General features: G+C 38.0%; 1 protein-coding gene across 5 annotated transcripts in view; it reads right to left on the bottom strand.

The window, feature by feature from the left end:
* Positions 1-5227: 5227 nt before the first annotated feature.
* Positions 5228-17126, bottom strand: part of LOC141623941 (protein SIEL-like) — a 44464-nt gene continuing 32565 nt past the window's right edge. For all 5 annotated transcript variants that reach the window (XM_074440101.1, XM_074440100.1, XM_074440103.1 and 2 more), the window contains 3 exons: positions 8251-8467; positions 7981-8164; positions 5228-6188 (listed from right to left, as the gene is read on the bottom strand). In XM_074440101.1, the coding sequence (XP_074296202.1) occupies positions 5288-6188; positions 7981-8164; positions 8251-8467 (1302 nt within the window). In that variant the 3' untranslated portion in view covers positions 5228-5287. The remainder of the gene's footprint in view (positions 6189-7980; positions 8165-8250; positions 8468-17126) is intronic.

A 17126-nucleotide genomic window follows, 5' to 3' on the forward strand; every position in this document is an offset into this window, starting at 1 on the left:
GAGACAGAGGAGGTGGATGGAGCTGATTGGCGATTATGACATGAATATTATCTACCATGAAGGGAAAGCCAATGTTGTTGCAGATGCTTTGAGTAGGAAGAGTGTACATTCTTTGTGTACAGCTCTATCTTTGATGAGTTTGAGAGATGAGGTGGGGAGGTTTGGGATACATATGATGCAGAGAGGGGATTCCATGGGAGATTTGACAGTGCAGCCTGATCTTTATGATGATATTCGAGGTAAACAGGCTTTGGATCCTAAGATGGTTGGGTGGAGAGTTGGAGTAGAGAAAGGGACAGTGTCTCGGTTCTCTATTCATACAGATGGTAGTTTGAGATTTGATGGGAGGTGGTGTGTCCATAATGATGAGGAGCTGAAAAAGACAATCATGTTAGAGGCACATTGTACACCGTATTCAGTACATCCAGGTGGTGACAAGCTGTACAAGGATTTAAAGAACACGTTCTGGTGGCCTGGGATGAAGAAAGAAACAGCTGAGTTTGTGACCCGTTGTTTGACATGCCAGAGAGTTAAAGGGGAACAGCGACGACCACAAGGTAAGATTCAGTTTTTAGAGGTACCTGAATGGAAGTAGGAATCCATTTCTATGGATTTTATCGTGGGTTTGCCAAAGAGTCAACAGGGTAACAACATAATATGGGTAATAGTGGATCGACTGACCAAGTCAGCTCACTTTGTGCCAATGAAAGATACATGGACTAAGGCACAATTAGCTATGGCTTATCGGAAGAATGTGCTAAAGTTACATGGAGTCCCTAAGGACATAGTATCTGACATAGAGGCGAGATTTATCTCAAGGTTTTGGAAAGAGTTGCAGGAATCTTTGGGAACAACTTTGAAGATGAGTACAGCATTTCATCCTGCGACAGACGGTCAGACTGAGAGAACGATCAAGACTCTTGAGGATATATTGCGAGCTTGTGTGATGGACTTTGGTGGTAGCTGGGAACAGAGGTTGGATTTGATAGAGTTTTCTTACAACAACAGCTATCACACTAGTATTGGTATGGCACTGTTTGAGGCCTTATATGGGAGGAGATGTAGAAGTCCGATTTGTTGGGACGACAGTACTGAGGCATTGGTTCTAGGACCAGAGATGGTGCATGAGATGGTTGAGCAGATTAAGATGATCAGGGAACGGATGAGAGCAGCTCAGGATAGGCAAAAGAGTTATGCAGATCTACATCGCCGGGATATAGAGTTTCAGGTTGGGGATAAGGTTCTTCTGAAAGTGTCTCCTATGCGTGGGGTTATGAGATTTGGGAAGAAAGGAAAGCTTAGTCAGAAGTTCATAGGGCCTTATGAGATCTTAGAGCGGGTTGGAGAGGTTGCATATCGTCTGGCTTTACCAGCTGCGTTAGAGAGAGTGCATAATATGTTTCATGTATCTCAACTGCGGAAGTATGTGAGTGATCCGTCACATGTGTTAGAGGCAGAGAGCTTAGAGCTAGATGAGTCTTTGTCATATCTTGAGGTGCCTAAGCAGATTCTTGACCGGATGGTTAGGAAGACTAGGAGTGGTGAGACAGTTTTGCTTAAGATCCTTTGGTCTAACCACGAGTCTGAGGAAGCTACATGGGAGGCAGAGGAGGCTATGAGAGAGCGTTACCCTTTCCTTTTTGATCAGGTATGTATGGTTACGGGGATGTAACCTTGTTTCTTTTAGGGGGGTAGGAGATGATCGCGAAGAGTTTTTAAGAGCTTTTTATACCTTTTTATGTTGTGTCGGTATGTTTGTTGTGGTTGAGTCGGGTTGAGTTTGGGTTAGTAACATGTTTTATGTTGAGTTTTGTTTGGTTGTTGAGTCGGGAGTGTTGTAGTGTGTGTCTTTGTCTTGTTGTGGTTTGAACTTCGGGGACGAAGTTCTTTTTAAGGAGGGAAGACTATAATACTACGGTTTTATGAGTCTCTGGGTACTCTATCGAGTGGGCCTTACTCTGTCGAGTAAGGGTGTGTTGCGTTTTAAAATAGTTTCTGACCTGTTGGGTACTCGATCGAGTAACCTGGATACTCGATCGAGTAGGAGGCACTCGAACGAGTATGTCAGCTACTCGATCGAGTAGCCGGTTTACGGGGGGATGATTTGTCGGGTTTTGTTAATAATGCGATTTAATATATAATTACTCCCGTCACTTTCTTTAAACACTTTTACAAACCTAATCACTTTCAAAAGAGAAAACAATCTACGTTCTTCGCATCAATCGCATTGTTGGCAAATCCCGGAGCTTGGAAGGTCGGAATTCTTGTTTCTTTATACCTTTGTAATCCTTGCATCGAGGGTAAGATCTACATACTGTTTTTATAGTATTTCGTTAAAGTTAGTTAAACCCTAATTTGGGGATTTGGGGGTTTTGTTGTGTTTCTTGATGGGTAGTAATTGTATGATTGTATGTTAGGAGGAGGATTCGTAGAAGAAGCCTTTTGATATCAGCTGTTGAGATCGTCTGACTGTGTTGCTTTCCAGGTAGGGTTTCCCTACTCAATATTAGTCCCATAATGTGTTGTTGGTGTTTTGTGATTGTTGAATATTATCTTACTCGTATTGTGACGATTGTTGGATTTGGTTGTTGATAGTAGTTGTGATTGATTGTATCTGTCTGTGTTCTTCGGGGCGCGTCCCTGGCTGAGTGGAGTCACTTGCGGGAGTGGTTTCACGCCCATTATTCGCCTTCTGTGGAACCCGCCACAAAAGGGATGTGCACATTAAGGAATTTGGATTTATCGCTCGACGGAGATGAGCGGGGATTTGGTGGGTACGGCTGCGGTCCCCCACTGGCGGCGTGGAGTGACCTGTTGCGATGGGCACTCGCGGTGGCTACACACTTTAGTGTGTAGTCAGTATTGTGGAGTTGGGAATGGAGTTTGGAGGATATCTGTGATGATTGAGCTGTTTGTTTACTGTGTTGTTGGATTATATAAATTGTGTGATTAGTACTGACCCCGTGTATTGTTTTAAAAACTGTGGTGATCCATTCGGGGATGGTGAGCAGTTGTTGAGTAGGTATGAGTCGAGTTACATGGGATAGCTGGGATGTGCCGCCGTCAGATGATAGAGTCTTCCGCTGTAGCATGATTAGTTTATTAAACATTTCATTTAGTTGAGTAGACAGTTGGTTTTGAGAACATGTAACCGTATTTTGGTATTTGGTTTTGGATTGTATTTTATTCACTAAAGTTATACTATTTAAATGTTGTTTCGTTATTGTCTTATGATTATCATTGCCTCGGGCAACCGAGATGGTAGCATCTTTATAACTGAGTGGTCCTGGTAAGGCACTTGGAGTATGGGGGTGTTGCAAATATCGTGAGGTGGGTGTCTCTAAGCCTAAGCAACGATTCATCAACTCCTATGTTCAATTTAAGCATTTTCATAATTTGCATGTGTGACCCGACTTCCCTAGATTCCTTTTATCATATAGTTTACATCTTAATATTTGTTAATCATCAAACCAACCAACAAACCAATTCAAACGTAATCGACCTTGATAAAATTCACCTCATAACAACTAATTTATAACTACCGTCTCTCTGTGGATTCGACCCCTATGTACTACATTAATTTGTGTCTGGGGTATTTATTTTTGCATAGGTGTGCGATAGCCTATCACCGTCTCCTCCCGGGACTGCGCCAGCTCGCACTCCAGGTCACGCTCTCTCTACGAAAAATGGAGAAATGTCTCATTTCAATAAAATGAAGTAACATTTCGTTGCAACAACATTCGAAATGTCAAAAAATAAATAAGGAGGGGAAATGGAGGTTCATGCTTGTCGTCTCGGGCCACCTACGAGTGCCTCGATGGTCGTAGCTCGCAGCCGGTTGGCCATCCTCCACAGCTCTACGTTCCTGGACGGTGTCACCTGCATTCAAATACAAAGAAGGTTCAAAAAGGAGGAAATACATTCCTATGCAATAAAAATAATAAAGACAGGCAAAGCTGGGGGCTTACCCTCCTCATGATCCAGCAAAAAACATTCCTAAAGAGCTTTATTTCCTAGCCTTTATCTTGTACTTTCACTAGAATATTCCTTAAAGAATCATAGTGCATACTTGGTGGGATTCCGACTCCCCCCGCGGTTGTTCCCACATTGGGTTTTCTTTCGTCACTAATCTCGTGTCTATATTTTTTACTTCATCTTCGTCGTTATTTACATCTTACCGTCACTTAGTTTTCATTTTTCACCATAAATCACATATACATTAACTCGTGTTTCAAGGCTAAATAGAGTAGATCGCTTTGACCCACCATAAAAGATTTAATAATATTTGATCAATTTTTGGCTAAAACAATGCCCCATACACCTTTAAAATAATAAATTTAATAGCTTAATTAAATTAAGCGCTAACACCTATATAGGAAAACTGTATTCCCACGGCAAGAACGACATCTTTTTTAGTTCATCATCAAAAGAGAATATGGACTCAGTATCAGCATCATCATTATTAGCAGCACAAGCGTGAGCCGACATTCTAATATGCTGTCTTAGGGGCTAATTTTGATATGTAAGGGTAATAAGATGAACACCTAGACCTAATAAAGATGTAATACTCCGTATTACTACCTTCGCCCCAATCATTTGTTTGCTTTTGATTAAAATACTCCCACAAAGGATATAAAAAACAAACAAATGATTGAACAGAAGTAGTTAAACGCTGAGAAGAAGGATGATGTACGATACCTTTTGAATTGGTTGTATTAATGAAATTCTTGCCGTTCCAAAAAAACAATAATACGTAGTATCATCCAAAATGTTTAATATAATCCCCTCTATACTAAATGAATAGGTGAAACTCTCATTTTTCCCGCCTAAACCATATTTTCTAAAATGAAGCTTAGTATTTTTAGCATATATTATAGGTATGGTAAGTGATTAATGACACAATCTTCTAAATTTAATATTTTCCATATTTTACATTCTGCATAAATTTAACTCCATTCTATACGATAAAAAAACGGTATACTTTTTTTTTTTAAATAATTGTACATGAAAATTCATTGACTTTTGATAAGATGCACAAAAAAATGTTAATAGTAAAAAGAATTCTAAAAATAACATCATTAATTTCTCGGTAATTTTTTTTTTTTATTAAAATACTCATTTCGTAACTTTTTACCATTTTAATTTTTATTGCTCAAATCAAAATATAGTGATGAGAAACATAAAAATTAATTGAACTGTCAACTTAAAATCCATAAATAATATGGAGTACACTAAAAAATAAAATTTTATAAATACCGTTCATATATTGTACGGGATCTAAACTAGTTCAATAATGTACAAAATACACGTCCATTTCTGGGCTAATGTACGTCAAGGCATGTTCAGGACCACCATGACCTTTCACTAGACACAATTTATCCGACTGCGACTTACATTCTATGCCAATACTAACCCTCAATGTAAAAGCTTTAGCTCTCGGTGTCCCATAAAATGGTGGGCTGAACTTAACTTGCCTCATCTCCTGAAGATCATCAATCTCTTCTATATCCAAGAAAACAAACTCAGTATTATCGTCACCGAATGTCAATTTTAACCATAATACATGATCACTAGTAACATTATACAAAGTCATTTCTAAAGGTACACCAACAGGCAACCCGGGGATAAATCTCAAAGGAGTAACCGAGTCGGACCCAATTATGACCAGCTCTGCCTTGACCTGCTTGATTCTCTGACTAAGGGTGAAGTCCCTGAGAACAAATGAATCGCGTAATTTCTTCAGAGTAGAGGAGTCAGAAAAAGAATTATCATCTTTAAAGGAGTCTGATATTTGATTCAAGAAGTCGGAGAAGACTGTTGATTTGGTAGTTCTTAGGTCCTCTAGGAGAGTGATTGTGGTACTTAATTTGAGTAAGATTGTGCAGTGCATATGGAAGCTTGAAAGTACCATGACATAGCTGAGAAGTATCAATTCCAATATGTAAAGCTCATCTTCTTTCTCCAATCCAATGAATCTGAATTTGAAACCAAGGAGTGACCCCTCGAGTTTAGCAAATAGGATGTCCAATTGCCCGATTTGATAAAAGTTGCACTTTCTGGAAGTGACAAAGTTCTCCCATATTTTGGTGATAAGCTTCACTATATGTATATACTGAAGTACAAAGGCTACTGCACCCGTGAATTCATTCGGTTCAAAGCTTATAGTTCTCAGGGATCCCTTGCAGCACCTGGAAATATAAATGAAGCAAAGTTACATAAAGTTGAAAAAATTTCCACCAAGTGGCCTAAGTTCAAGTTATTAACCACACTTTGATCCCCTCGGGTTTCACGAATTCAATTCTGGTGACCTGAGGTTGGACCTATTTTACGCTTTGATGCCCAAAAGTTTGCTTACCATTCACCAAATTGCATCTTAAATAGCAAATATTCTTTCTTAAGCTTAATTTGTATGCTTTTACAAAATTATATGAAACTCACCTTAATATCCACTTTAGTGTTTGCTTTTTCCCACTTTATGCTTAAAGCATCACTAGGTTAGATGGAATTTGACTATGTTATCCCACAGGCTACCAGAACAAGGAAATTGTCAAACCTCAGGCCCTCAAGCAAAATGAAGTTATCCTAAATCTCAAGCACCGAAATGAAAGTTGAAATCTTTCTTTAAAAGTTTGATACAAAAAAATTAAAACAGAAGGCAACGGAAGTTTTGTTTGGAAAAGATGCTTGTATAGGAAAAAGGTGTCACTGTGGTGGTACTATGGTAGTATGCCAGCATTGCCACAAGCTCAAAAACAATTGACTCCACGGATACCAAGTAGACGAGATGATCTAGAAGACGAACAATGACCACGCAAGTTACTGGTCACCTTATGATGGAACAGTAACAACCATGAATTAATTTGCATCGTAGAGCAACAGAGGAAAGAAAAAAAAAACGAGGAATCCCAAAAACTTGATTAGGCTGGTCATATTATATGTTGATGGTTTGAGTCTTTAAGAGGCTATAACATTCTTATGAAAAAATTAAACATGAAAGGATGAGTTTGAAAATAAAACCCGATAAAATTTTCAGCCTCGTTTCTTTTTTAAACCTCATAAAAAAACTTAAAACCTCCGGTTCCTCAACAATAAAAACAACATCAAAGCTATAATCCCAAACTGATTTGGGGTTTGGTACATCATCATTACCTAAGTACCTCAATGGGTCGGATGTACGCAGCCTTACCCTTGTGTTAGCAACACAAAGAGGCTGTTTCTGAATGACCCGGATAAAAATTGTGTCAATAACTACATCGAAGGACCGCTACTTCACAAGAGAAAGAAGCGCAGCCACTTGAGTGGACCACTTTTATTTATTCCATCATAATCCCAAACTGATTTGGGGTTTGGTAAAAAGAAAAAAAATCTTAAAACCTCCGGGGTCAATGGTAACCCTATAATGAGACGATCCACGAGAAACCCTATCCATAACCTAATAATTAGAATACAAAATACAAATGACTAAAAAAAAATGAAACTGACTCAAAGAGCATTCACAATTGTTGAAGATACAAAACTTTAGTGAAAGTGAAGACGTGTGTGTTAAGTGATGATCTCTTATATGACATTTTTCCTTCCCACATATATCTCTCAGCTTCTACCTTGTTTGAGTATAAAACATTTCTCAGCTTCTATCTTGATTGAGTACAACACAAACATGCATTTCGATAATTCTGACCATTTCTTTTAGTGATAAGCTAACAATATGTTAGAACTCGCATGCACAAGATGCTTTGAAAAAAGCATTCATCTCGTAGGAGACCATTCATATTAATATAATGTGTGCTAAACCCATTAAACTCAGAAACTACCAATATACCCACTAACTCGCAAAAGATGACGAAAAAGAAATAACTACCCCGTATATGAGTTTGATAATCTTATCAAGAGAAAATCTCATTAGAATTTGTGTTAATATATAAGGCGCAAAATGGCAACAACAGAGACAACTGTAAACCCTTAAACAAACAATTTTGTCACCTTAATGCCCTCAAAACTTCACTTGTGCATCCGGATTTTACCAGTCCCCAAAGACTTGTGACAGATGCAGAAATAAAATTTACAGCATCCAAGATGAGCACAGGTGTTTGAAGCTGATCTTTAGAAGCTGAACCTACGACTGGTTGGCATACAGGTTCAGACTGTGCCTCAGAACACAAATCACCTGTATGTCACAAGAACTGTTAACATGAAAACATGTAGAATCTAACTACACAATGGTCATCATGCAAGTCAAAAAGACAGTTATACCACAGTGAGATAAGTATTGCAAAAGGGAATCGGCATCAATAATATCAGCAAAAGCATGAGAGATCCGTCCAAAGAATGCAGCTGCATAAGAAAATATGTTTTGTGGAATTCGACAACGGAAATTTTCATGTTTAAGGGAAGCGGAGACGGCCAAAACTATCAATCCAGCTACTCTATGATTATTACAACCAAATTTCCCATCACCACAAGGCTCAACCTGAAAAGGAAAACAAGCCTAGTAAGAGCAATTTTGGTTTAAAATAATTATCAACGGAATTTTACAGAACATGTTTGTCACATAACAGCATCTTAAAGATAATTAAACTAATTGCAAGATCACCTGAAAAATCTGGAAACACGAAAGACATATAAGATGGCAAATGTGTAACAACAACAACAACATCAGAGCCTTAATCCCAAAATGATTTGGGGTCGGCTGACATGAATCATCCTTTAGAACCATCCATGGGTGAACGCACACCTCAAAATGCGAAAAAAATAGCAAAGGAAAAGTGAAAAACAAAAGGGGAGTGAAACATAATACAAAAGTCAAGGTAAACTTATAGGTTTTAAAATCGAAGTCCGGATTTCTTTTATAAGAACTTAAAATTTAAATCGAGAATAAAGATTAAAACGATTTTGAAAACCGAAGTAAAATTTAAGGGTCCGGAATACCTTAAAAGTGAACCAGGTAAAATATATAAGAAAGTTGCTGGTAAAAAGGGTGTAATAAATCGGAGAAGAACAAATACTTTTTTTTAAAATTAAATAAAAACACTAAATATGTCAAATAAGATGGCAAATGTGTAAACAGCGACAAATATGTGCCGGTGCATAATTGCTTCGTCTATACAGCTATCATCATGTGTTAATGGATTACCTGTAAAGTGGCCCCACATGAAAATACATTCTGGAAGCTTACAAATAAAAAAAATACAGAATAGGTTTACTATTTAGTTAGAAACTGGAAATATCTTCCACGATATTCAGAAGAGACGAGGCAGAATGGAGCTAGTTGATAAAAGAGCTTAACTAGAGGCAACTACAGCTAATTAAGAAAGTCCAGGGGGGAAAGGCATCAATACCAACATTGAGTTAGGAGTTATTTGACAGACAAGGCATCTATGACAAGTTATCTCCATTTGGCAAAATAAGAACTTAATAACTTTTACAAAAAGCTTAACCATGTTCCCTAACACATAACGGATAAAGTACACATCATGGATAATCAATTACCACGCAACTATTATGAGTCAAATCACCAACAGATTACGAACTGATAATCATACAAGATACTCATAGCAAATAAATGTTTCATAATAAAACGAATTAATATAATTAACAAAGCATGTACAAAGTAAAATTTACCAGATTTTATCTAAGTATACTAGCTTAGGGGGTGTTTGATGTAAAATAACCACGAGTTGTAAAACTACTCGACTTTTTATGTTAGTTTTAATTTAAAGAAATACGCAACAGAATTAATTGTTTTTGGTGTTTTTTTGTATGAAATATGCACGAAAAATAAAGGATATGAATTAGTTGCGACAATCTCGCAAGACCCCTCAACTAAAACTAGGATATGACGTGAACAACTCTCCTCCCTCGCAAGGAACTCGAAACTGAACACGAATGTCACTCAACCTCACAAGGATGAATGTGTATTATCTCACCCTCGCAAGAACGAAATAATAAATCTAATAACTCGCAAGCAATTAGAACACACAAAGTATAAAACTTGAATTAACTCTCAAACTTCAATTAATAAAACTGAATACAAAGCCCTCTATTTATAGTAGAGTAGGACGACTAAGAGGACTCCTAAAACTGCCTAAAAACAACTTTCCTAAACTCGACCCTTAGAGAATTGGCAAAATTGCCTTATCACAACTTGCTAAAATTAGGAAAGAAACAATAAGAAAATAAACAACACTACCTTAAACTTATTAGGCAAAATAAAATAAGAAAACTAATAATATGACTCGATTTAGGGAAGTAAACTTGAGTGAGTACGTCACCCGCGTAGAAGTTGGACAGCTCAACTTAAAACAATCATATCTCCTTCGTTACTTCACCAAATAAGGCGTATGACCATTCGTTGGAAAGCTAACATCATGTAGTTTCATCTCCAACACACATCACACCAAAAATAGCCATATTTTCGGAGATATTGAGCTTTTAAATCAAGTGAACGAATCTGAATGACAAGAGTGACTTGAACTTTCGTTTTGAACTTATGCTCATGTCCCTCATGTATCAGTGTTTGTTCGTGAAGGAGTAAGGGAATGGAAACAACAAATGGGAAATAAGGAATAAACCTTCATTCCTTCGCGTGTTTTTGGTATTGAATAGGTAAGACAATGACAAAATATTTCTCTAACCCACTAACCACCCCAACTCCACTGCCACTACCATGAAACCACCCCCACCGCTATCACCGTTAGTGACAGTGACGGCACCCCCTCCGTCCCATTCGTCGGCGTTTCCTTCCCCATCACACTCACTCCAGCCAGAATTTACATCCCTACCTACTGAACCGCTCACACAACCCTAGATATCCCTTCCCCACCCCAATAAACCACCTAATGTGGTTTTTAGGCTTGAGTTTGGGAAACTCTTGGGGGCATGGGGGAATCAGTCTAAGGGAATGGGTGGTATAACTAATCTGAAAAAGGGGTAAAGCGTATGGAAATAGGTATCAAACAAACATCAACAAAGAGAATGGTAATGGTCCATTTCCTTTCCCTTTCTTGAATACCTCTTATCAAACACCCCCTTAGTCTTTGTGGTTTCGCACCCAATGCAATAACACCACCTCTAGAACACAGATCATTTTTTGCACACTTTCAAAAATCCAACAATATGTTTGAATGAATTAGGGCTGCGAAAGCTTAGGTTCAAACCGGTAAAATAGACCGGATAAGATCCAAACCCAGACCAAATTCATTTAGGTCCGGTCCTCGGTCCTCATCTTTTGTAGTTTCAGTCTTCGGACCAAGTTGTCAATTGAGTTCAAACTGAATGGACCGAATTTGCTCTTATATTAGACTAATCCTTATAACTTTTACCAGACAATTGAGTAAGTTAGCTTCCAAAGACATTATAAGCTTAATATGTGTTACTCAAACACACCGACAAGTGTCGGTGTGCAACAGCCGTCGAAATATCGGACACGTAATTCCTGAAATTTTAGGATATGTGAACACGGTAAACAGAGTGTCTTGACCTACAAAGTGGACACGACACGACTGTGAGAAGCATGTCAAAACTCAAATGTCAAAATAAAATTGGTGAGGGGCATTAGAGTCCACTACCCATCATTACCCCACTTGCCATTCTCTCGTCAATGTGGACCTAGAATTAAACATAGAAATATGCCACATCATTAAAAGGGTGAGGCGGTTAGATAAAGCTCATAAACCAAAGGCCACTTATTAAAACAACTATACCAAAGCATAAGACAACGCAAACCCTAACGATGAGACACTCGCTTGCCACCTCACTCACTGCACTTGTCCACCACGCCGCCTTGCAATGTTTGTAAGCCTCGAACAAACCATCGCCGCAATCTAAAGGTAAGATTTCATCGCTATTTCGTGCCTAATTGTCAAAGCCGTGTCAATGTTATAATCGTTGGGGTGCGTGTCAACTGTCACGACACCTTACCGTGCAAACGTAACACAACTTAATATTAAAGGTTATCTAATTTAAACAATGGTAGATCATTCATTGGAGAGAAATTGATCATTGGTGGAGAGGTAAGAGGTTGTAGAACGAGTCCCTATTGGAGAGAAATTGATCATTGGTGGCGACCTCAATGGGCATGTGGGTACTAGTCGAGTTGGCTTCGAGAGCATTCATGGGGGTTTTGGGTTCGGGGAGAGAAATAAAGCAGGAAGTAACATATTAGACTTTGCTTTGGCATATGACTTGGGTATAATGAACACTTGGTACGAGAAAAGGCATTCCCATTTGGTGACTTATATGTGTGGAGGAAAGAGTACACCGATTGCAAGGTCATACCTGGGGAAAGTGCCGCGACACAACATAGACTAGTGGTGCTTGATTTTCGGGGTAAGAGAGACTTGAGGAAGAGAAAGATAATCGGTAAGGCACGAATCAGGTGGTGGAAGCTATAAGGGGAAAACCAACAAGCGTTTTTGGATAAGGTCGGAAGTAGCGATATTTGGTCGGATTGTAAGGAGAAAGATATTGATGCAACGTGGGATAAATTGGAGCATGTTGTAAAGGATTTGGCGAGGGAGGTGTTAGGGGAATCTAAAGGGAATAGACCATGAAGTAAGGACACATCTTGGTGGAACGAAGAGGTGAGACAAGCGATAAAGACAACGTGAATGCTATAAGGTTTTGGGGAAATGCATGAGTGATGAGAACTTTGAAAAGTACAAGGAGGCAAGACGAGCCCAAGAAGTGTATGACATCTTGGACACGAGAGAAGGAGAGAAAGATATCTATAAACCGGTTCGCATAAGAGACCGAAAAACGAGGGATATTGGGAGAGTTAGGTGTGTGAAAGATATGGACGACAAGGTTCTGGTTCAGGATAACGAAATAAAGGCTAGATGAAGTTCTTACTTGATACTTAGACCGAAAGATGAGGGATATTGGGAGAGTTAGGTGTGTGAAAGATATGGACGACAAGGTTCTCGTTCAGGATAACGAAATAAAGGCTAGATGGAGTTCTTACTTTGATACTTTATTCAATGGACATCAGGAGCAAGGTTTTGGGGATGTAGAAGTAACACCAAGCATGGTTAATCGGGAATTTGTGCGTAGAATACAAAAGAGTGAAGTTAGAAAGGTGTTAAGGAAGATGGGGTCAAAGAAAGAAGGGAGACCGGATGGTATACCCATAGAAGTTTGGAGGTGCTTCGGGGAGAAAGGAATCGAATGGGTAACCATGCTTTTCAACAAGATTTGGAAGAGCAACAAGATGCCATCAGCTTGGAGGAGAAGTACTCTTGTCCTTTTGTACAAGAACAAAGGTGATGTTCAAGAGTGTTCCAATTATCGGGAAATTAAACTTATGAGTCATACGATGAAGTTATGGGAGCGGATAATCGAGCAAAGGCTTAGGAGATGTGTAGACATCTCGGATAACCAATTTGGATTTATGCCCGGGAGATCGGCTATGGATGCGATTTTTATCATGAGACAGTTGATGGAACACCATCGGGACAAGAAGGACTTGTATATGGTTTTTATTGACTTGGAAAAGGCATATGATAGGGTACCAAGAGAAGTGCTTTGGTGGGCTTTAGCGAGAAAGGGTGTGTCTCGAAAATATATTGACCTCATAGACCTCATAAAGGACATGTATGAGGGGGCTAGTGCAAGTGTTCGCACTAATGTTGGGAGAACGGAAGAATTTCCCATTACCGTCGGGGTGCATCAAAGTTCCGCACTTAATCCTTTTCTCTTTACTATAGTTATGGATGAGTTGACAAGGGATATTCAGGACGACATCCCTTGGTGTATGATGTTTGCCGATGATATTGTGCTGATTGATGAGACGAAAGAGGGGGTGGAGAGAAAATTGGAATTGTGGAGGCATACTTTAGAGACTCGTGGGTTTAGGCTAAGCAGGAGTAAGACCGAGTATTTGAGGTGTCAGTTCACTAAAGTGAAGTGGCAGGTCGAGATCGAGAGAGGCGGGGAGTATTATTTTCGATGGGGATGTTCAGGGGTCAGATTTCTTCAGATACCTAGGATCTATTATTCAAAAGAATGGGGAGTTAGACGGAGATGTGGCTCATAGAAAAGAGTGCTTCAGGGTTTTTATGCGATAAAGAAATGCCCCAAAGATTAAAGGGAAAATTTTATCGCAAGGCAATTAGACCTGCCTTACTTTACGGTTCCGAGTGTTCCGAGTGTTGGGCCGTGAAACATTGTCACATTCAAAAGATGAGTGTGGCGGAGATGCGTATGTTAGAGGTGGATGTTCAGACATACAATGAAAGATCGATTAAGGAATGAGGTGATTATGGAAAAGGTAAAAGTGGCGACAATAGAGGACAAGATGATGGAAAATCGACTAAGATGGTTTGGCCATGTGAGAAGGAGAGCTATGGACGCACCAGTTAGGAGGCTGAAGGCTTGGAGGGCAGAAAAGGTCCCTAGAGGTAGAGGGAGACGGAGACAGACATGGTTGAGAGTGATCGAGCACGATATGAGATTTCTGGAGCTTGAGGAGAGTATGGTGACGAAGAGGGCACAATGGAGGGAAATGATACACGTGGATTTTTAGTATTTGATGTTTTTTTACATATTCAGTGTTTTTATTTAATTTTAAAAAAAAAAACTAGTTTTGTTACCAGTGAAAATCACGGGTTATCTCTAGGAAAATTAAAAATTTAGATAATTGATTTTTCTTGTGAATATCAAATGAAATCGGAATTTATTTCATCTACGTATTCTTATTCTTTAATTTTGATCATTATCTAATAAAAATTCATAAATTTTAGAATTTGATTATGTACGAATTAGAAAACTTTAAAACCAAATTGAAATATTGAAGCTGTTAATTGTATAAAAAGTGAATTTACATGTAGAGTGGGCATGGCATCAAGAATTAACCGCTAACCATACGACTTCACCACAAGATCTTCCTTTCGTACCGCCTACAAAACAAAAGTACAACAAAAAATAATACACAAATTAGTAATTCGTCATTCCAAATTCAAGTTAAAGAAAATACTGCAAATTTTAAACACCCCAAATGATTGTTTTGGAGGAAAACAAATGAGGCGATCTTAAATAGAAGAGCCTAAATAATGCTAATTTGGAAGTTAAATGATGTACACTAAAATTAGTGTTCACAAACTTAAATGACATAAATATTAATTAGAAAAAAAAAAAAAAAAAAAAAAAAAAAAAAAAAAAAAAAGCATTCAAAAGGTTGTATATAATAGGTTGTTTTATATAATCTTTATTGTGGTAGGAATTATTGCAAAATTAGTATGAGAGTTAAATGGAGTAACGGTTAGGCTAAGGCAGGGAATTAGAAAAGAGTTGTGAGAAAATTCGACGATGTCATACCTTTACTTTTAAGAATATTACTCCCTCTGACACGACACGAAAACACGACACGAACCCGACACGAAATTAACGGGTTTGGGTTGAGGCTTAATGACCCATTTATGTAAGTGGGTCGACACGAACACGACACGATATTTAATTGGGTTGGGTTTGGGTTGAGCTCTCTAAACACGAACCCGACACGAAAGATCTGCTTACTAAATTAATCCTAATTTTTCTTGAAATTTCATCGCATAAATATACTTAAACTTTCCAAATATGGACAAGACACGAAAACACGATCCGAACCCGACATGAAATTAATGGGTTAGGGTTGAGGCTTAATGATCCATTTATGTAAGTGGGTCGACACGAACACGACACGAAATTTAATTGGGTCGGGTTTGGGTTGGAGGGTCTGTGACCCATTCACATGTGACACGAACACGAACCCGACACGACCCGATCTGTTTGCCAGGTCTACCTCTGTCACGGTCATTTGTGTCCTTTTCTATTTTAAGGTGTCTCAGTCAATTGTTGTCTTTTCTATTTTAAGAAAGAACTTGATGAGCAATTTGATCATTCACACTCAATTTGTTCCACTTGTCATCTAGTAATTCGCCCCTCCTCTTTCCTTGGTCTTTGTGCCAAAACCAAAGGACAACAATTGACCGGGACGGAGGGAGTATTAAACTTCACAATTTTTTTTTTAATTAAAAGGGTTTGTATAACGATCTTAAATAAATATATGTAGGTGTAAATTTTAAGTGGTACAGTTTCAGGAAAGTTAAGTTTAACTTTTTACCAAAAAAAAAAAAAATAATACAATATTTTCAACCAATATTTCATCATATGAAACTAAATTAAAAAAAAATTATGAAAAACTTTAATCAATTCATTAACATGTTTTATTACAAAACATTCAATTAAAATGTTAATTTTATAAGTTAATGTTACGTTGTCAAATGTCATTAATCAAGTAAGCAATATAAATTAAAATTAATTAAAACATGTAGAATAAAATTAAATGGTATAATTAGCCTTTTAACTATATAGTATAGATGTCTGCGTGGAGAATAGTTGGATAGGCGTGTGTCAATCTTAACCAAGGTGGCAATGTGAATGTCTACGTGACTTTGTCTAGTTGACATTTTTTAGGATGGCTTTTAATAGTATTTTATAGATTATTTGTTCTTCTCTCCTTTATTACACCTTTTTTACCAACCATTTTCTTATATATTTTATTTGGTTTACTTTTAAGGCATTCCGGATCCTTAATTCTATTTCGGTTTTCAAAATCGTTTTAACTTTTCTCTCGATTTAAATTTTAAGTTTTTATAAAAGAAATCTGGAATTCGATTTTAAAACTTGTAAGTTTACCTTGACTTTGTATTACATTTTCGATCTCCCTTTTGTTTTTCATTTTTCCCTTCTCTATTCGCATTTTGAGGTGTGCGTTCACCGTGGGACGGTTCTAAAGGATGATTCATGTCAACCGACCCCAAATCATTTTGGGATTAATGCTCGAATGTTGTTGTTGTTGTTGTAGATCATTCATTATATTTGATTAAGTGAAATATAAATTTAATTATTGTGTACATAATAGAGGGAAATCATGGTTTTCTGTCCAAGACAGTCACATTTTGGATTCGGTCTGGTCCGAAACCAAAATCTGTAGGTCCGTTCTTCGGTCCACCAATTTTAAATTTTCGGTCTTTGATCCGCTCTTGGAATGATGTTCACCTCACTTATTTTAGTTTATAAAATCTTATGGCCTTACCCTATCGAGGCTATCGTTACATAGCTTTTACTAGGCAGCACAAGAATAGGTTACCAAT

This window comes from Silene latifolia, chromosome X (genome assembly GCF_048544455.1).
Source record: "Silene latifolia isolate original U9 population chromosome X, ASM4854445v1, whole genome shotgun sequence".
NCBI classification, from domain to species: domain Eukaryota; kingdom Viridiplantae; phylum Streptophyta; class Magnoliopsida; order Caryophyllales; family Caryophyllaceae; genus Silene; species Silene latifolia.